At 46.2% G+C, this 21,350-nt stretch overlaps 1 protein-coding gene across 1 annotated transcript in view; it reads right to left on the reverse strand.

The window, feature by feature from the left end:
• Positions 1-385: 385 nt before the first annotated feature.
• The window catches only part of tasp1 (taspase, threonine aspartase, 1), a 42,275-nt gene continuing 21,310 nt past the window's right edge, over positions 386-21,350 (reverse strand). Inside the window, exons 11-14 of the mRNA XM_083658542.1 lie at positions 19,001-19,111; positions 16,352-16,459; positions 13,290-13,363; positions 386-3,181 (exon numbers count right to left, since the gene is read on the reverse strand). Of these exons, the coding sequence (XP_083514668.1) occupies positions 3,089-3,181; positions 13,290-13,363; positions 16,352-16,459; positions 19,001-19,111 (386 nt within the window). The 3' untranslated portion in view covers positions 386-3,088. The remainder of the gene's footprint in view (positions 3,182-13,289; positions 13,364-16,351; positions 16,460-19,000; positions 19,112-21,350) is intronic.

Here is a 21,350-nt window from a genome sequence, read left to right on the forward strand (position 1 = left end):
GGAACAGCTTGTGTGTGTGTGTGTGTGTGGGGGGGGGGAACAAACAGAAACAAACAAATTACTTATATTTTCTCACTTCCAGAAGTCCTTCAGCATGCTCACTTTCTGCAGTTCTTTTTCCATTCCAGTTATTGTCCAGCATGTAATTTATTCCTAGACTATAAATCTTTTGGCAGCCAACAGTTCAGAGTATAGTATGTGCAACTGAGAGATGGTAGAGACCTTTAAGATGTCTGTTAGGGCTTAAAAGACAAACTGCTATCCAAATAGCATGATATATTTTCCTTTCGAAATGAAAGAGACAGTAGGGTTACAAACAATACGTCAGTGCTGTCACGCAATTAAAGAGACTCGATGGTTTCGACACATATAGTTTATTTGCTTTTTGAGCACTGGAGAGAGCTGTGCACATACAGTATGTATTACCATTTCAATAGCTTATACCATTTTATATTAAATACAATTTCAAGTAAAGATACAACAAGCTGTATTATAGTTTTGTTGAGACTGGAACTTATTCTTATCACTAACTGAGTGAAACAGCAAAAACTAAAGAAATTGTTAATCCCAACAGAAGCATCAAATTTAGACCCTTTTTCCTTTCAAATACAATACTCAACAGCACCATTTCATGGGCTTTACAAATGCATAAATTAGTTCATATCAATTATTTTTCTTTCTTAACAAGAAAATACATTTCTCTGTCAATGTGACGATATAAATATAAACTGTGTTTTCAAATGGTGACTAACAGTCATGTTTGGTGATGGGGGGGGGTCAAGTACTGCTACCTGAGCACTATAGTTTCAGCAGCACACTGAGAAGTGCATAGCCTCCTGCTTCAATGACCAACCCTACGCCCGGCAGACAAAAGAGAGAGTGGCTTAGGATCTAGGTTTTGTACATGCAGTTGTCATTATTATAATAACTTTGTGTTGTTCACATTTTTAAAACAATTTAGCGAAGCAGTGGAATCCTAAGGCTGCGATGGCTATACAATTCACTACGATCTAAGATGCTCATAATGCTACATTATATATACTGCAGGATTCATGATGATATCTGTGTACAACGACATGAAACCGGGTCTGCATGTGTGACTTTGTAAACTCCTTTTATCATTCTTCAGGCTGTTGCACACCAAGAGCGATGCGAATATACGGCACGGAATTGCGATGCGAATTTTGACCCACCTGTCAATCACAGCAACAGACGTGTACACGTCGGGAGCGAATTTCAGAAAAATCGACCATGGTCCGAAGAAATAAAGACCGCAACAATGCTCCGCGAAACTTGCATTGCCTGATATAGGTTTGAAAAATTATATTATAATATTGACGTGCCAATAAATCGCATGGAAAAAATACTCGCGGTGTGTAAGGACCTGACAACTGTCAGTTATAAATGCCCCATTCACAATTATCTGGGCTGGCAGGCAATCCACAAGGTCAGGTCTTAAAGGAGAATTTCAGTATTTTTCAACCTGGATCTTATTTTCTTAACTTTTTGTGTCTAAATAACTAATCTCAAATTTTTTATTTTTTTTATTGATCCAGTATTGAGTGAGGTTGAGGCAAAAAAAAATCTGAGCCTGAACTTCCTGCCTGTTGTGGGGGGTCAGACTCAGCACGCTACACTTACTTCTCTATAAAACTAGTCCAATAACAAGAACGACGAAAACAATTGACATTTCTGTGCTGAACGACTGAATATTCAGCACACAGCATTATAAACCTAGTGCAATAAGGATAACTGTGGAGCCCCCCAGGGGGTCACCTGGTACAAAAATGAGGCGGCTTTCTTACAATTTACTCATAAACCGTGCCCACGGTTTAGTAAAACCATGCACACAGATTTGTAATATCTACAACGTTGATCATGTCAAAGAGGACCTTTCAGGCCTATATACGAGGTATGTTGGTAAACAAACGGCTTCAACAGACTTCCGGGGTGCAACTGCCGCTCGTTATAACTGCCGTTCATGGTGAAACCATGCCCTCTTTGACCCCGGGGGAGCGCTGTAGAGACGAGCCAAAGCAATGCCACAGTTTGATGCTGAATGACGATTAGAAATTGTGAAAGACAAATCACGTTGCGGTCTGTGTGGTCAGACGTCAAGAGCGCACGCCATAGCTGTGTTTTGTGGTGTCGCACCAATTCTTAAACGGTTTCCCATATCCACCCGTTTATTCAATCGATACCTATCGCCGTTTGTTTTTTACTCCTCTTTCAATGAGGCGTGTAACACGTTTTCACCAGCTTTCCTAAACTTTGTTTCCATATTTCAGCTATGCTACACTACGGAATCGGTGCTACATTGTGACAGAAAGTAGCTCGGTGTTCATTGGATAAAAAAAAAAATGCTCGCATTCCATTTGTAAATGTAAAATATTGCTTTGCTTCGCTGAATATGATTGGATAAAACGCATCAAAAACAAAAACCCACATGGATTTCTTCTTCTTCTTCTTCTTTTTTTAATAGTTCTAGCTAGTTAATAGTATCTAAAACGTCCATATGCCGGAAATCTGGCACCTGGCCGGAGGTCTCTAAGACCTGCAAGGTGCATTCTGACATCCTTTTAAACTCGAAAGGTATCTAAACGACAAATTAAAGTCTCGCATTGAAAGTTCTTAAAAGTTTGAAAATAGCCACATCTGTTAAGCGATACAAAGTAACACGGATATCCACCCTGTTTTCCTAAATCGTAGCTTATATACAACAACGGGAAGGACGGAAAAGAGTAACAAAGAAAAAAGATGGTTGCATCAAGTCTAATCCAGGTGAGACTGGAAAACTTGGGGAGGGGGGTTGGCATAGAGTACTGTACATGCTGGAGGCAGACAGCGGCGAGGCCGAGGGGGACGTCCTGTACGTGCTCTAAGCACAAGCTAACAACGCTTCCTCCTTCCTGGACACCTGTTAAAACAGCTAAAGCTTATTACTTCTGGCCTTGCAAGGGTGGTGGGGAGTGGTGTGGTGTGCGCGTGTGTGTGTGTGTGTGTGTGTGCGTGTGCGTGCGTGTGGTAGGGGCTTGCATTAGAGTGTGGGGTTTGCATTGAAGCCCCCCGAGGTGAGGGTGGGTGTAGCTCACTCGGCTGCGCTCAGCAGTCGACACACACCTCCCTCGATAGCCAGCGACTGCCCTGGGACGGCTCCTGGAGGCAGTCTGGATATGTGAGTCTGCAGGGAAACAGAAGCAGACACACTCAGATATACAGCCAGGGGAAGAGACAGCTATATACAGAGAGAGGTAGGCCTATAAAAATAGATGTTGGCTTGGGTACATTGGCTGCCTCAGGAAAATGGTAACTAACTTTGTTAATACACAGGCAGGCATAAAAAGAGGTGCAGATGCAGACTTTGTAGAAGCATTTTTACTGCATGCTTGGTAAGTAAACACTGCACTTTTGATACGATGAAACTACTGATCCCTGTGGGGAAATCAGGTCATTGCAGCAACAAAATAGCAATAGGATACAGTAAAAAAGAATAAGTGAAATAACAATATTACTAATGGGGCTATTAAACAATGTAGCAAGCAATTTCAATGTTCAAGAACACATTAGGCAAAATTGTCTGCTCTCTCTTCAGTTATTAGTAGTTGGTTCAGAGAAAACCATTGTGTGTTTTGCTTCTAGTGAAGAACATCCAAGAAAGACCAGACTGCTGTACTGACGCAGCATAGATGCAGGATAAATACATCAAGGGGGGCTTACGATACGATATGATACAATATGATACGATAGTACTTTATTGTTAAACAAGTCTAAAATTGTTCTTGCATCTTAGCAGCTCCACAACATCACAAAAAGACAAACATTAAAAAGAGGACACAAAGATACATACATTCAACATGATGACATTACAGTCACAGAAGACAACTTTAACGTGCATTTGGTCGTGGATTAAGCTCTGTGTCGCATCACTCGCAAGCACCTCTAAAGCACCCAAATGGTGCGTGAGTGTAGAGAAAGACAGAGCAGGTGGAGAGGGGGAACAGGTGAGTGTAGAGAAAGACAGAGTAGGTGGAGAGGAGGAACAGGTGAGTATAGAGAAAGACAGAGTAGGTGGAGAGGGGGAACAGGTGAGTGTAGAGAAATACAGAGTAGGTGGAGAGGGGGAACAGGTGAGTGTAGAGAAAGACAGAGTAGGTGGAGAGGGAGAACAGGTGAGTATAGAGAAAGACAGAGTAGGTGGAGAGGGGAAACAGGTGAGTGCAGAGAAAGACAGAGTAGGTGGAGAGGGAGAACAGGTGAGTATAGAGAAAGACAGAGTAGGTGGAGAGGGGGAACAGGTGAGTATAGAGAAAGACAGAGTAGGTGGAGAGGGGGAACAGGTGAGTGTAGAGAAAGACAGAGTAGGTGGAGAGGGGGGACAGGTGAGTATAGAGAAAGACAGAGTAGGTGGAGAGGGGGAACAGAGTGCCAGTGTTTTGTGTTTGAGCAGAAGGAGAGAGGAGGGGAGGGGGCAAACACAGCTGTGAGGCTGGGGGGGGTGAAGCGTCCACTGGGGGGATCAAAGGTGGCCGACTCTCCCTGTGCCAATAATGGCGGTCAGAGGCCTTCCTCTCTCTCCACAGAGGTTAAGACAGGCCCGGGCCCCGGGGGGAAAGACAGAGTCCCTCGGCCCCGCTGACCAGGCCCACAGAATAGACCCGACGTCACTCGTCCAGTCGCAGGAGCCTATCATCTCCGCTCTGGGCTCCTGAACTCTGGCCCCCCGGCACCCAGAGGGCAGCTGTCACTAGCGTGGGACAACAGCCAGACAAGGCCGAGCACACATGGCAACGCTCTCATGGGGCTATTATGCCTCCAGTGCCCCCTCTCCATGCTCCTCGTCTTCCCTTCATCATGGCGAGGACGGGGTTAAAGAGAGGGCTTGTTTCAACTGTTTAGACTGAGGAGCCGTCAGCGAGTCACAATCCACTAAGGCTGACATGCTAAATGTTTCCCTTTTGATGTTTGTATGTCAGAAGGAAAGAGCTAGAGATGCATCTCTTTCTTCTTGACCTGCTGCTTCTGATGATGATGACACCCAAACGGGTCCTGAAGCTCAGTCCGTAGACGTGACCCTTCTGCGTCGCACAGTTGACGCCTTCATTTTGGTTTCAACCCGACACCCCCCAGATAAATTGAGTTAGGGAGCAGGAACACTCGAGGGGGGGGGGGGGGGGCTTTCTAAAGCAAACAGGCGAGTAATTACCCCACCACAGTACTGAGGGCCTCTCCCGGTCTATAGGGGTGCTGGTTCATCTCCCCGGGGTCCCAGGGCCAGTCGGGGTGAGTGGGTGCTTCGGGGGGCTCTCAGTCATCGGACAACAGGTGTTTCCCCGACACTCCTGTGACATCGGCGTCGAGATCAAGACGCCGCGTCGCTATGCTGTAACTGCGCGTGTAACACTATATTACTAATTAACAAGCAGACATGCGTTGTGTCTGTTTATGTTCGGCCTGCGTTTGCTCTCGCTCCTATTACAGATTGTGATTAGCACTTTTCCAGCGCGATCAGACTCACTTGAACGGAAGGCGTTAATCCTTTGAGTCATCCTGCACCGAGGCCATTAGCGGTAGATTCAGTGCCGCCATACTCAGGCGGCATGGAGCTGTGCTGTTGCCCTGAGTGACCGGGCAGTGAGACAAAGGGCAACTTTCTTTGGCAACTGCCCGGTGACGGTGGCCAAGGAGTTGTCTCATCACTGTTGCTGCTGAGAGTTGTTTTTTTCTGTAAAAGATCACACCTCACGCTCTAATGAAATCCTCAACAACAACAACTTCCCAGACTTTCTTCCCATCTTCTCCCCAATTGTACAGTACTTGTCTAATTCCCCCTGGCTGTCACGGTCATTGCTCCACCCCCTCTGCCGATCTGGGGAGAGTTGTAGACTAGCACAAGCTTCCTCTGATACATGTGCAGCCGCTTCTTCTCACCTGACAGCGAGGTGTCTCACCGGCAGGACGTAGCTTGTGGGAGGATCATGATATTCCCCCCAGTTCCCTTCCCCTCCGAACAGGCCGGCCCCCCGACCGACCAGAGGAGGCCACTACTGCAGCGACCAGGACGCATACCCCTAATCCGGCTTCCCACCCGCAGACACGGCCAAATGTGCTTGTATGGACGCCCGACCAAGCCGGACATAACACAGGGGGGGGGGCTCGAACCTGCGACCCTCGTGTTGGTAGGCAGGGAATCTAGTACCGCTGCACTACTCGGACACCCATCGACTCATCTAATGAATCCAGGCAGACTCCCCATCAAGGCAATGGCGCTGATGGAGCGGAGAAGGAGGGGGAACAATTAGGACAGCTAGATGTCCTGAACAGACAGGACAGACAAAAGAAACACACGCAAAGCGACAGTGAGCCTGTTGTCAGCTCGTTACCCGCTGACTGAAGTCAACCACATGACAGAACGACGGAGTCAAAACATAACGCGAAAAACACAACGTTCCATTGTATCTGCTGGGCGAAAAGCAACATGCTCTGGTGATATGAATGTGCTTAGGAGCTGGAAAAACCACACATTATCACCACAGAGGAGGCCAGAGGAGAAATATAGCGCGATGAGTTGCGCCCCGCTGCTTGTGCGTTGTGTTTTCCACATTCTTTTCATTCAAGAAATAAAATAATAAATCAATCATATGCCATTCATTCTGCAGGCGGGATGGAAAAATGTTAAAAAAAAAGTGCCATAATAAAAGACATTTGTCGTGTGACAGACAAAGCAGACAATAGCCAGGAGGCCTGAATGGCACGCCGTTTGAGTTTCCCTGAACTGAGACCATTTGAGCAGCTTCATAGTGCTAATGGTGTCCAGGAGGAGGAGGGGGCGGAGCAACAAGCAGCTTTATAGTGCTAATGGTGTCCAGGAGGAGGAGGGGGCGGAGCAACAAGCAGCTTTATAGTGCTAATGGTGTCCAGGAGGAGGAGGGGGCGGAGCAACAAGCAGCTTTATAGTGCTAATGGTGTCCAGGAGGAGGAGGGGGCGGAGCAACAAGCAGCTTTATAGTGCTAATGGTGTCCAGGAGGAGGGGGGGGGGGGGCGGAGCCGTACGCGCTGCTTGCGGAGCCCTGCACTCCTCTTTCATCCGGCCAATCATGACAGACAATAAAACAATAGCCTAACTGTTTGAGCAGCAGCAGCAGCGCCGCTGGCCCGCTCCGCTCCGGCTCTGTGGAACTCTGCAAAACACGGCTTGATGTCCCCATGTCTCATCCAATGCAAACACAGGTGAGCGTTTGAATGAAACCAGACGCCCTTCCTCCCCCGAACACACTGCCGGTTTATCGTTCTTTCCCCCGCAGTCCAATGTCAAAAGGATTTGGACGCAGGCCCCCCTTTTCCCAGAAACTAAAACACCTGATTTAGGGGAAGGAGGGGGGGAACTGAGAGGAGTCTGCCAGTAGACTGTCTGTAAGATTAGCCTTAAGTCCCACACAGTTTGGACTGAGCTACAGCACGCTTCATCTGTTCTCCTGGGGTTTATAATAGCTGTCGTTTATCACCAGACATATACACGTACAAATCTGTGGATCAAAACACTGCACGAGAGGGTTAACCCTGCCGTAGGGAGTAATGTAAAGCCAGCCTGACCTCTGTCCTAACACTGCAGGAGAGAGGTAACCCTGCTATAGGGAGTTAAGTTCAGTTATCCTTTATTTATCCCCATGGGGAAATTCATCCTCTGCATTTGACCCATCCTCTACTAGGAAGGAACCTTCCTAGAACTAGGAACCGTGGGCAGCCGCAGTGCAGCGCCCGGGGACCAACTCCAATCCTAACTCTTAAACCTAACATACATGTCTTTTGGTGGTGGGAGGAAACCGGAGCACCCGGAGGAAACCCACACGAACACGGGGAGAACATGCAAACTCCACACAGACAGGACCTGGGACGGACCGGGGTTTGAACCCGGGACCTTCTTGCTGTGAGGCAACAGTGCTAACCACTGAGCCACCAGCCTGACCTCTGTCCTAACACTGCAGGAGAGAGGTAAACCCTGCTATAGGGAGTAATGTAAAGCCAGCCTGACCTCTGTCCTAAATACAGGCTCTCCTGTGTATCAGGGCTCTTTCATGTTCTTATCGCAGGAGAGCACCCTGACTGGCTGGTCAGCAACGCCCCAGTGGGATGCCAACAGGAATGGGAAGAATGTCTGTAGAATACGGAGCTGGCTGGTCCCTTTCCTCAAAAGCTCTCCAGCCTGGACGCCTACATCCACAGTCTATCCAGCCCTGCTCCAGGACTGTCCCTCAGGCTCCAAGTCCTCTCTGTTACAGAGCTCCACATAGTTTATCCAGCCCTGCTCCAGGCCTGTCCCTCAGGGTCCAAGTCTTCTCTGTTACAGAGCTCCACACAGTTTATCCAGCCCTGCTCCAGGACTGTCCCTCAGGCTCCAAGTCTTCTCTGTTACAGAGCTCCACACAGTATACCCAGCCCTGCTCCAGGCCTGTCCCTCAGGCTCCAAGTCTTCTCTGTTACAGAGCTCCACACAGTATAGCCAGCCCTGCTCCAGGCCTGTCCCTCAGGCTCCAAGTCCTCTCTGTTACAGAGCTCCACACAGTTTATCCAGCCCTGCTCCAGGCCTGTCCCTCAGGCTCCAAGTCTTCTCTGTTACAGAGCTCCACACAGTATATCCAGCCCTGCTCCAGGCCTGTCCCTCAGGCTCCAAGTCCTCTCTGTTACAGAGCTCCACACAGTATACCCAGCCCTGCTCCAGGCCTGTCCCTCAGGCTCCAAGTCTTCTCCGTTACAGAGCTCCACACAGTATACCCAGCCCTGCTCCAGGCCTGTCCCTCAGTCTCCAAGTCCTCTCTGTTACAGAGCTCCACACAGTATATCCAGCCCTGCTCCAGGCCTGTCCCTCAGGCTCCAAGTCTCCTCTGTTACAGAGCGCCTCAGTGGAACGCATGGACGGCTGTGTTAACATGAAACCCCAGTGGCTCCTGGCCTAAGTGCTCATGTGGAAGTGGTCATCCAACCGTTTAAAATGACTGGAAACTGGCACATTTACAGATTCTTGAAACGGATCACTTTGTAGTTGTTGTGACGACAATTTTTTGTTTACCGGTAATATATTGGCATGAGGCAATGTTCCACAATGTTCCACATGATTACTTTGATGGAAAAGCTTAATTTCTTTCCAGAGAGATAAAAAGACAAATGAATGAGTGCTAGGAATATCATATCGAGGCAGAAGCTTCCAAATATTATCGATGAAATCTGATGAAACCCGACGTGCCCTAGAAGACCTCCACCCATAGATACAAAGCACACATCTAGTGTATGTGTGGAGTAACTAGGGCGAGAGTGGAGGAAGGATGTCTGGTGATTGAGAGTGTGTCCCGGCACAGTATAGAGTTCTGCGTGTTCTGCTCACCTCGTTAAGTTGGCACGGGCGTGAAAGGAGAGCTCGCATGCTCACATTCCGCCAGAAAGCCCAACACACAGAGAGCACATTTAGCAAATATGCAGATTGATACTGATATCCCCGGCGGTGCGTGACTTGCAGTAAACTCTGCTCGCGCCGGGTACCACAGGACCAGGTAAAGCCAGAGCGGTGTGGGGGGAAGGACGAGAGACACAGAAAGACAGAGAGAGAGAGAGAGAGAGAGAGAGAGAGGAGGGGGGGGGGGCAGGAGGGAGGAAGGGCAAATACTTTGAAATGTGAACCAGGGTTGAACAACAGTGCCCTCTCTTCATACAGTGACAGTGCTACATCAGCAGGAGGAGTCCGTCTGAGCCGAGCCAGTGCACCACTCAAGAGGCTTCAGGCACCACTTCAAACTCAGTGAGTAAATCAACTGAGACACAGCACATCTTCCACTCATTCATTCATGCTCCACTCAGATCTTTTGGATCTTTTTTTTCTTTTTTTGCCACAAGAAAGTGGCCAGGATCTACTGTGAGTTTAGGCCCGCAAATCCTATAGCCAAAGGCCTCCGGCAGACTGCGTAGCAAACAGAACAGCAGGTTCCTATCTGCAAGACAACTACAACACATCCATGGAAAAGGACATGGACATCCAAATCTCTTCAAGCAGTGGTTCTCAAACGTTTTCCTGTCAAGGAACCCTAAACTGACACAAATTAGACCACGGACCCCCATTGGATAAGATTTTGTCCCAGGGACCCCCCATCTGATACGATTTCTGCTTTTAGATTCTACATTCTGTGTTAGTTATGGATGGAATTATAGTGAAAATAACTGATGCCCCTTTTTGCTGGGGACCCCCTGGAACCCACTCAAAGACCCCTGGGGGGTCCCCGTACCCCCATTTGAGAACCACTGTCTTGAAGGGAGAATGAGGAAGTGTTAGTCTGTGTGCGTGTGTGCATTTTTTTGATAGTAGAGGATAAAAGACTGATTAATAGCTTGACAGTGAGATCTCTACAAAAATAGATGCACAAACATGGCGGTCCAAGTGCAGTGGTAGATTCCCTGCCTACCAACACGAGGGTCGCAGGTTCGAGCCCCCGTGGTGCCTTCGGCTTGGCCGGGCATCCATACAGGCACAATTGGCCGTGTCTGCGCGTGGGACGACGGATTTAGTGTCCTGGTCGTTGCACACTAGCGCCTCCTCTGGTGGGTTGGGGCGGTGAAATAAACGGCTGGCGACTGCACGTATCGGTGGAAACGTGCTGCTAGTCTACCACTCTGCCCAGATCGGCAGAGGGGGGTGGAGCAACGACCGGGACAATTCGGAGGGGAATTATCAAATAATTTATTATCAGGATAAATGCCTGATTATAGCTTGGCAGTGAGATCTCTACAAAAATACACACAACACGGAATCTAAATGACCTTCAGCATAGGTGAATATAGAATGAGTTGGTGTGTGTGTGTGTGTGTGTGTGTGTGTGTGCATGTGCATTCGTAAAAGATTGATTACAGCTTGACAGTGAGACCTCTGCAAAATATGTATTATTCCTAAATAATCTTTGATTGGTACATTTCCTACTCACTAACACATGGCTTTCACAGTGCTCTGCGGTCTATTACTGGCGATGGGTTTCACACTCATCATTGTATTTGATATGAAAACGTGGGTTGGCCTTCTCTCGCCGTTGGAAGAGATCAACATTGTCTTTTGTTTATTTATAAGGCCTTGTGTGGAAAGCCTTTGTCTTCTCTTGTAAGTTTCAGAGCTACACATTAGATTGGTCACTCCACGTATGAATAGTGAGTCAGGAAAGACCGCCTTCACCTTTTATGCTCCTGATAGATGGAACAAGCTTCAGGACTGATTCAAACTGGACCGACCGGTCTCCATCGAGACCTTCAGGGCGCTACTTGAGGATGCATTACATAGGAGCTGCACCTGCTTTGCGTAGCCCTTTTATTTGTCTGCATCTGTGATTTTTCTGTGATTTTTATAGTTTTTTTATGTACTGCAATGTCATAATTGTAATTGTATTTATTGAATGTGCTGTGTAACCAGGGCCCCCCCCCCCCCCCCCCATTATACATCACTTAAGGACCTACTGGACATTTTACATGGAGGTTTCCATACCAAATTTCAAGCTGAGAGAGAGGTCGTCATATCTGTATTACCTGATCAGCCTGTGATGTCAGTCAAGCCCTAGCGTGACATCAGTTGTCCTCAGTTCATGATGTCAGGCATGACGTCAGTCCTCCCTAGTACAGTATATATAGCAAGGGTTCTACATGACCCCCCACTCTGGCGGATCACAGCAGCAGCCGGCATCGCGGCTGTTCATTCCCCCTGAAACCATCCTCTGAAGCCATCATTTCACCCCACCCACCTCCCCAGTCCACCACCAACGAGTCTTGACTCCTGGAGAATCCCGGGGGGGGATTCTCTCTAGCCCAAATAGATGCCGCCTTCTCGCCTAAAGAGGAGCGCCATCTTACAATGGAGTCATACGCCAAAGTACTTGCTATGCACGCCACTTGCTAAATAAAGTCCCTTGTTAAACCCTTACCGACCGGTCTCTCATGATTGAAATTACATGGACATTTACATGGACTCCACTATATGTCACTTTAAAGGTCTGTTTACTCTGCACTTTATAATTTAAAGATTGTCTTTTTGTCTGCTCCATGTTTTGTGTTACTGCGCTGCATACTGCACAGAGACAAATTCCTTGTTTGTAACATGTTTACTTACTATGGCTATTAAAATGTAAAATTAAAATCTGAATCTGAATCAAAATACTCCGACTGTGGCCAATTTCTGCTTTTATATAATATTGTAAATGGAGCAAATAGGCTCAGGAGGAATAGCCAAACAGCAGGCAGGAGGCTGGCTCAGGTCCACTGCTTTTTATAAAATCACATTTCCTATTCTGCAGTCCAACACATTTTCACAAAGCGGCCATATCACTCAAACGGCTCTTTTTCCAGAAGACCCATTTGTTTGTTTTATCCCATTTGTCTAATTCACATCATCATATATTGTGGAAAATGTGATCCTTCATTACGGCCTGAGGCAAACCTGTGACTCAAACTGTGAGTCGTTAAAAGAGAAGACAAACTAGCGCTCATAAATTATGAAAACAACACGCCTGAGGTAACTTCAACACATTGGCACTGGTCAACGATGCACAATTATTATTCATTTTGCAAATGTGCCAATGTGCCTGTTTGTGATGGTTTTTCTTTCACCTAGTCTGCACACTGTGATGCTAGCCAACCGCCACGTCTGTCCAGTCTTAAAGGGATACGGCAACATTTTGGGAGATTCGCTGATTTGCCGACAGTAAATGGATAATGTGGATGCGGATGCCTTTATCGTTACTGTGCGTTCCCTACAAAGGGCGGTACAGCCCTCGCTGCTACTTTGCTAGCGCTACAATGGTAGTGAACGGTACAGCGCCTCATGGCAAACGAGGAAGTAACTTCAGTTACTCTTGGTTAGTTTGGTTCATCTTTGTTAGATCTCGGTGCGTGGATTTACTTTGAAAATGGCCGTTTCCAGTAACTTTGGATTATTATTTCATCGTGTGGTGAGTACACGAGTCACAACATGTACTGTACATGCGAGTGTTTCTGGCGCTGTTGTAATGTATATTTTGGGCGACTGGACGGGAGTAGGCAGCTGTACCGTTCCCTACCATTGTAGCGCTAGCTAAGTAGCAGCGAGGGCTGTACCGCCCTTTGTAGGGAACGCACAGTGACGATAAAGGCATCTACATTATCCATTTACTGTCAGAAATATGGCAAATAGGCGGATCTCCCAAAAAGTTGGCCTATCCCTTTAAAGATGGTTCAATGCATGAGTTTTGTCTCTTCGCAACACATGTCAAGATCTTTTATTTGTGAAGCTCACCTTGGCTTTGCTATCTTGGGCAGACATGTAGCCGACACACATGCTCTCTGTGGTGTGACTCCATAGGAACTCCACTGTAGAAACACACAAGATAAGACGGTTAAACAAGAGAGAGGAGCACTACAAACAAAAACAGAGAAGGGGGGAGGGAAAAACTTAAGTTAGTAATTCAGTCGAGGTTCAATTTGTGTCAAGCTGTGGCGTTACACCATCAATAAAGCCATGTCATCTGCCAGAGGGGGGAAAAAAACGTTTCAGTGTGACAGGTGGCAGGAGGCAATGCTTAAATGCAGCGAACTCTGAGCACGCCCATAATACATCATGAAAATATATGGCCGTTGCAGCATAAGTGCAGAGGAAGGTGGAACTTGTGAGTTGGACGTGAAAGTTAATTACAGCGCCAAAGAGGATGTGGTGGAGATGTGAGGGACTGTTTAGTCTTGTAAATCAACACAGAGCCCTTCCCCGGGTCCACTGTAATCCAATCTGCGGTTTGCGGAGGCAGTCCACACTCTTTCACACGACGAGGCCTACAATCCACAAACAGCAACAAACATGGCCTCTGCCAAGTGTTGGAAAGGCGCAGTCAATCACTGGTGCAAGTGGCGTTTTGGAAAATGTCATGGTTTGAGATGATAGAGATAACACGAATAGCTCCTCGCCGGTCATCAGCTATTAGTGTCAATCCCCAAATGAGCATGTCGTCGCCTGGTGGCGACAGAAGCAGCTGCTTCTCTTTGTTGGGTGCACTTGAACGAGGGCCTGTGCTGCTCCTCTGTGGAGCCCGAGGTCTTCATTTGCAGCATGCTCGTAATAAACACCAACTTGAAATAAAGTCGTGAGGTTATTGTTTACTCTGAACGCACCCAAACAAGCGATGCACAAGTGCAGCCTGCTTCTGGTCCATGTACTGTCTGGCATAAAATGACATTATTATCATTTTTTGGCAGGTGTAATTCTTGCATAAATAATAAATAATAAATCCGTATTGATCTAGTTTTTGACATACAGTATCCATTTTGACTGCACGCTGATGTTCCCTACATATTATGCAATTTCATACACACGCTGTTTTTGTTTTGCTTGGTTTCGTTTTACCTCGGCCAAGGAGGCTCCGTTTTCGGTGTCGCTTGTTTGTGAGCAGGATTATGGAAAAACTACTGGGCCGATTTTCATGAAACCTTGCGGGAGGGTGTAGCAGGGGCTAAGGAAGAACCCAGACATTTCTAGTAGAACAATATACGGAACCATACTGAAGTAGAACCATATAGTAGGAGGCTACATAATTACTGGTTAATCTGAACAAAACATGAACTAATGTTACAATAAGAGCACAGCTCAGAATCACATACAGTAGATGCAGACCCAGGGATTCTTAACCCATTGATACCTGATGCAGCATTTGTGTGTATATCCCTCATTTGTGTGCGTATCCCTTTAAGACCGGTCTTAAAGGGATACGCACACAAATGCTGCATCAGGTATCAATGGGTTAAAGTATGGTGCCTGCCTCTAGGAGAATTTATAATAATATTTAATCTTAACTTTTTTGTAAATGGGATTTTTCACAAAATGGAATTTATAAATGTCCTTTGTAGACTAAATATCAAAGACTGGATGCTGAGAAAGAGAAAGATTTGAGGCTTAAACTGTCTTCAATTGTGCCAATTAACATCGGAGAGCTTTGTGCAGAGATGCAGGCCCACCGTTGCATCAACATAGGTAGTATCATCATTAGCAGGCCTATGGCGAAGTATTTGGCCGTTGGTATTTAATTGTTATTATTGCTCGTTAGTGAGAATACTCATGCATCTCTCATATCTCTGAGGCTGCAGTGTGACGTTATGCTGCTATCAATTCTGCATCTCTCTTGCCCAGAGACGCAGTGTGCACTCTTTATGTACAGACAGGAGCAGCTGGGTCGGCGAGGCGTGCTGTCTCTCTCTCTCACTCTCTGGCTTGCTCTCTCTCTCTCGCTTCCTCTCTCTGTCTCTCTCTCGCTCTCTGGCTTGCTCTCTCTCTCTCTCTCTCTCTCTCTTCCTCTCTGTCTCGGTCTCTCTCTCTCTCTCTCTTCCTCTCTGTCTCGGTCTCTCTCTCTCTCTCTCTCTGGCGTGCTCTCCGTCTCTCTTTCTCACTCTCTGGCGTGCTTTCTCTCTCTCTCTCTCTCTCTCTCTCTGGTCTCTCATGACATCTGGTCACCCGACATATTATGAAATGTATCTGTCTACTGCTCGTGCAATGGACAGATATACGTTAAGACTGTGACTGTCTACTGCTCGTGCAATGGACAGATATACGTTAAGACTGTGACTGGGAGCCAGATGACATGACAGAGGGGCTCTGATCAACCATTAGACACCCATCAATGTCACCCTTCAATAAAGGACAGAGAGACGACATAGGCTGAGGAAATGTTTTTGTATTTCTTTGTTTTGTTTTTGGATTCAAACTTTTGTTTATTTAATATCCTTTTTTGCTGTATAAGCAATGTATGTTTTTGTCTTTTTCCCTTTCCTGTGTCTGAGCCGTTTGTTTTGTTCATATGTTGTTGGGAAAAAAAAAAAAAAAAAAAAAAAAGGGACAGAGAGATACACTCTGGACATCCGTGTTTCAGCATGTGAGAGGTTCTCCCTCTGGCATGGCAGTGTTGCTGTAGGGGCTTGAAGATGTGGCACAAACACAGACCAACACATAATATTGCCACGGGGGCAGGAGGGAGCGTTCCCACAGCCAGGTAGAGAAAGCAGACCCGTGAACGCGAGCAGCCGGGCCGGGCAGTGCGGAGAAGAAGGCCTCCACTTATCTGAAGATTAGCGGTAGATTCTGTAGTGGGAGGTCTCCGTTTGAACCTGAGACGAAAGGGTGTGAAACCAGAGCCTGATTGTGCAAGTTAAAACACAGACCACCCGCCAGGAAAGCCGCAGCGCCCCCTCCCCCTCCCCCTCCCCCTCAGCTATCTGATGGTGGTTCCGTAAATATCCACCATGGCCGCCGCTTCACCTAGCAGCAGTTGTGAGTGGGTGTTTGTGTGCGATTGGGGCAGGAAGTGATTCACGTCTTACCCAGTGCGCCCTGGATATCTGGAGACGGCGGAGGCTCCACACATCTGCAGCAGCGTAAGACAATGACCCCGCCCAGAACGCGGTCCTCACTGGCCAGGAAGGGTGAGCCTGCAGACACAACAGAAAGCCTCACACTTAAATCACCACAGAAGAAGGTGAAGATGAAGGTGAAGTAAGCCTCACAAGGGGACTGAACGAACATGGCGCCAAACAACAACAACAACAGCGTTTACCTCAGTCGCCGTCTCCTGTTCGCTGTTAAGCGCTCCACTCAGACGTAGCAAACTAGCGCTAATAAATGTGAAAACCAGACAAAACACTGCCCCACTTTAATCAAACGAAAGGATCTTTGAAAAAAATTCCCATTCAAGTTGCCTACCTTTCTGGGCCAAGTTCAACAACTGAAAGCAATTATTCTGTCCCAATGCTTTCATTTTATTAAGCAGACTGTTCAGTACAAAACACTTGGTTCCATTTGTATGGGCAGGTTTTAGCACATAATAAGTTAATGATAGGTGGTGTAATTATTGTTCTACACGGCGTATACACACTACTCCAGCACAATGCTCCTTTTGGAGAAAACATCCGGCTCAATTCCTCTTAAGCGCTTTTAAGCTTACGTGTAAAAAGCCAAACAGACGTTCATTATGTGGAATGAGAAGCTTTTTTGCTACCTGACTCAACTTCAATGCGCTTCAATGAAGTGTCATATATATATATATATGTATGTAAATATATATATATATATATATATATATATATATATATATATATATATATATATATACACAAGAAGAATAGGATTGGCTGCTTAGTGTGAGGAAATAAAGTGGGGTCGAGCTCGGTTTGCAAACGCAGCAATAAGTTGAAGGAAAACAAGAACAATCGTGGCATTTCATAAAGAATATTATTGTTGCGTTTGCACGCCATTGTTTCTTTTTTGCATTTCACAATGATTTTCGGGTTCCTTGTAGTAATGCCCCCTTGCTCAACACTCTATAAAACAGACTTTTGAGTATAGCTTGGACTGCATTCACACAAAGTGCTGGTATTTATGCTACATTTTAAAAGGCCCTTAAATTTCTGTTTTGTTAAATATTCCATATTAAATCTGACATCGCCGACATCAAGAGGTTCAATTATTGCCTTAATGTTCACTATTAATTTACCCTTCAATAACAATCAAAACAAGAATACATTTCATGAGTGTACACCATTTGCGAGCATGTGGGTATTTGTGTGTGTGTGTGTGTGTGTGTGTGTGTGTGTCCATGCCAAGAGCCTTACTGTACTATGCAAAGTGATCTCTCTGAATCAGCCTGTGATTGGATGCTACTCTATCACAGTCAGATGTGTTCATATTAACTCTTGCGTTGCACTGTTACATCTATAAGAGCAGGTATCGCTCAACTCTAAGCTAAAAAAGCGGTGTTGCGCTCATGTTCTATTTAGAGAAACGTGACTTGAAATGGATCGTGTAACTGTGATGTGAGGGGCCTCCACATCACAGGCGCTGTCATCATTGCCTCCGTCGGCGCAGGCAGGATTTATGGAGCTTTGTTTTAACTTAATGTGTGCGCCTGGAGAAGGAAACAACAGAAGAATTAACTTCAGGAAAATGACTCCATCCAGCCCCCGTCCAACTGTCTTGCTGTTGCAGATGTCCGTGACAAAGCGAACGCATGGGGACGGACTTCTAAAGGAGGCCAGAACAAGGCTCAAACCGCCACATGTTCCCACACGGTCTTGTGTGTCAAGACTGTCCCCCCCCGTCTCCTCTGTGTCCTCTCTGAACGATGCCAGTGGTCACTCTCGTTCATCGGCCCAGGCAACAGAGACAACACAGAGACAAACACCATTAACAAGCTTTTTTTGGGGACAAAAGCGACCACTTCTGAAAAACAATGAAAACATCTTCGCATCAACCGTCTTGTCAACAAGACATTTATACCTCCCCGAAATAACTGCGGCTGTCAAATATGAAATGTGCGGAACATTTGAGTGTCCCCGTTTAGAACACATGAGAATAATCCCTTAAAATCAAGCGCCGTCTCTTCTGATGCCTTTGATTCCAATGTTTCCAGTTGTTAGCTCAGTTCTTATTTTAAATCTCTTTGGAAGTTTTAATTTTCCCCGTCCATAACTGTGCGTCTGCAAACACTTGCTGGGCTGACAATCTGAGTGTGTGTGTGTGTGTGTGTGTGTGTGTGTGTGTGTGTGTGTGTGTGTGCGTGTGTGCTAGGGATGCACCGATCCACATTTTTTCACTTCCGATCCGATTCCGATACCTGAATTTGGATATCTGCCGATACCGATATTATGCCGATACCAATATTTTTCTTGAATATAAAGTATAAGGCAAAGATTTGGCCAATTAAAGATTTTCTTTTAAATATACCTTGCAAAAAGCAGACAAAATTAAGAAAATATACAAGGCAAAGAAGGATACTATTATACATGGGCAAATTACAGCCAGCTGGAATTGCAAAAAAAAAGCAAAAAAAATCCGATTCCGATCCGATCCGATCTGTGAATTAGTGCCAATATCGGCACCCGATACCGATATTGGATCGGCCCCATCCCTAGTGTGCGCGACAGGGCCCGAGGGGACCAGGCGTGTGTGACAGGGCCCAGGCGTGGGTGACTCACTGATAAACTTGTGTTGCATAGCCTCCAGCAGCGCTTGGTGGGCATCTTCAGCCTGCATGGCAGCAGAGCATTCCCGTGCCAGCATGGTGCGGATCAGATGCTCTCCACAACCTGGCAGAACACACACAGACAGACAGACAGGGGGTGAGGAGAACACCAGCTTATTTGTGTTTTTTTCTTTACTACGCCTGCCTTCGATCAAAACTGCACAAACTCTATTGTTGAGTCGGCTTGGAGGAGACCTCTGGTGCACTTATAAAGCAAACCACACAAAAACAAATTTGAATTGGACGTTTAAAAAGTTAACAGGTTCCGTTGTTTACGGGTATTAGTCCCATCTTGAAGTTACTATGGTTTGATTGAATTTTGATGAGACGGTTATGTACGAACAATCCCCGATTACCATTTGTGGTACTGTGCTTTGATATTGAAAAACATGTTAAAAGATCACATTCTTCCAATGTTTCTGGTGACTTAAGTTCAGTAACGGAACAATTACACAAAGAATTGCGAAATGGAGGGATTAATGCTTTTCATATGCGGAAAAACAAGTGCGGTGATATTTACTATTGTTCTGAGCCTGGTGTTTCAGTACTGGTCATTTTACCACGTTGTTCTCAATTTTGTCCAGCAGAAGTTGACAACACGTCCCTACTTCACATTCACAAAGGTATTCAGACCCAGTACAGTCTATTGGCCAGTGAGCAGCTCCACTGGAGGTGGGGATTAAGTGCCTTGCTCAAGGGCAGGCCGGCAGTAGTTGCTGAAGGAGTAAAGTGTTTCTCATTTCCATTCCTCTGCCCAGATTTCCCTGGTCCAGGGTTTCAAAATAGCAACTTTCCAATCTTAAGCCCCCTTCTGTAACCTCTAGGCTACTGCAGCTCCACTGTGTTTTTATGTGTACATGTACCTGCAACATAGTGTCTCTAATGCAATGTTACACCTTTATTTGATACAAAGAATTGTCAAATTGACATATTGCCATTATAACCTCCGTTTTAGAAAAACTGCTTAAACAGTAAAGTGCTACTTACTGTCTATCAACATTGGAGAGTTGAGACATGCCACATAGCTGTAGGGATAGATTACGCACACCAAATGTAATACTGCTGACAATTTATAAAAGAACTTGAGCTTTCCTCAGGGTCCACAAAAACACAACCACAATATAGAAGTGTAGTGTTTAGCTTTTAACACATGCCATGAACTACATCCTTTGAATTAGAATCAAATCAGAGATGTGCCAGCAGGGTGCGCTACAGCAGGCTGTTAAATCAGTTGAGGAATCTGTCAGGTCTCCTGAATTCAACCTGGAGCAACGCTCAGGTTGAAAAATAAAGCCTTTTGTTGAGCCTTTAAGTCAAGTAGGAAGCATAAAGAAAGAGTAAAGAATGGGCAGCAGCAGCCTGGAGAAATGTCTCACCTTACCCACTGCAACCTCCAAGACAAAGCAGAGCAGGTGTGTGCCATTTCATATTTCACATAATAAGCCACATCCTGCTTTAAGGACACAACAATAATGTAGGAATTTCCAACTAATACGTGTTGTTGCTAGGAAAAACACACTCGGAAAATTAGTACTTCGAATGTATGCGGCATGCTTACAATATGATCTTTCTCAAACATTAAAGTCTGCCAGCACTTTGGAAAGGGAAAAGAAACCTGAAAGTGAAAACAAAAGACATCTGGCAAAAGCTCCAGAGCAAGCCCCATAAAGACTGAAGAATATAGCCTTGTTGTTTCTGTAAACACAAATGAAGGCCCCATAAAATATCAGGTAACTACAACAAAACTGTACGCAGGTTGGTCGCCGTGGCAACCAGATGCCTGGAGTCATTTGCAGTTCTTTTTTTTTTTTAACGAGAGCAGAATGTGGGCTCGGCCAGGTACTGTGCCCTTTGTGCGGTGTTTACCGTAAGCCCTGTCCCAGGGGAAAGAGCGCAACCACACTGGAAGCGGAGCTGCTGCTGCAACGAGGAGGGGGCGGACCAAAGAAAGCAACGAGAGACACGTCAATAGAATCAAGCTAACTCGGGGCACAGTGTGTCACGGGCCGCCGACGAGCAGCGCGAGGAAACACCGCCGACAACTGGCGAACCGTGCTCACGTCGGCCACAGTCAAGAAAAAAGCCAGAGTGAGAGGTCAACACACACAAAACATCACGCCGGCCACAGTCAAGAAAAAAAGCCAGAGTGAGAGGTCAACACACACAAAACATCACGCCGGCCACAGTAAAGAAAAAAAAAGCCAGAGTGAGAGGTCAACACACACAAAACATCACGCCGGCCACAGTAAAGAAAAAAGCCAGAGTGAGAGGTCAACACACACAAAACATCACGCCGGCCACAG

This window comes from Poromitra crassiceps, assembly GCF_964638095.1.
Source record: "Poromitra crassiceps genome assembly, chromosome: 22".
NCBI lineage: Eukaryota > Metazoa > Chordata > Actinopteri > Beryciformes > Melamphaidae > Poromitra > Poromitra crassiceps.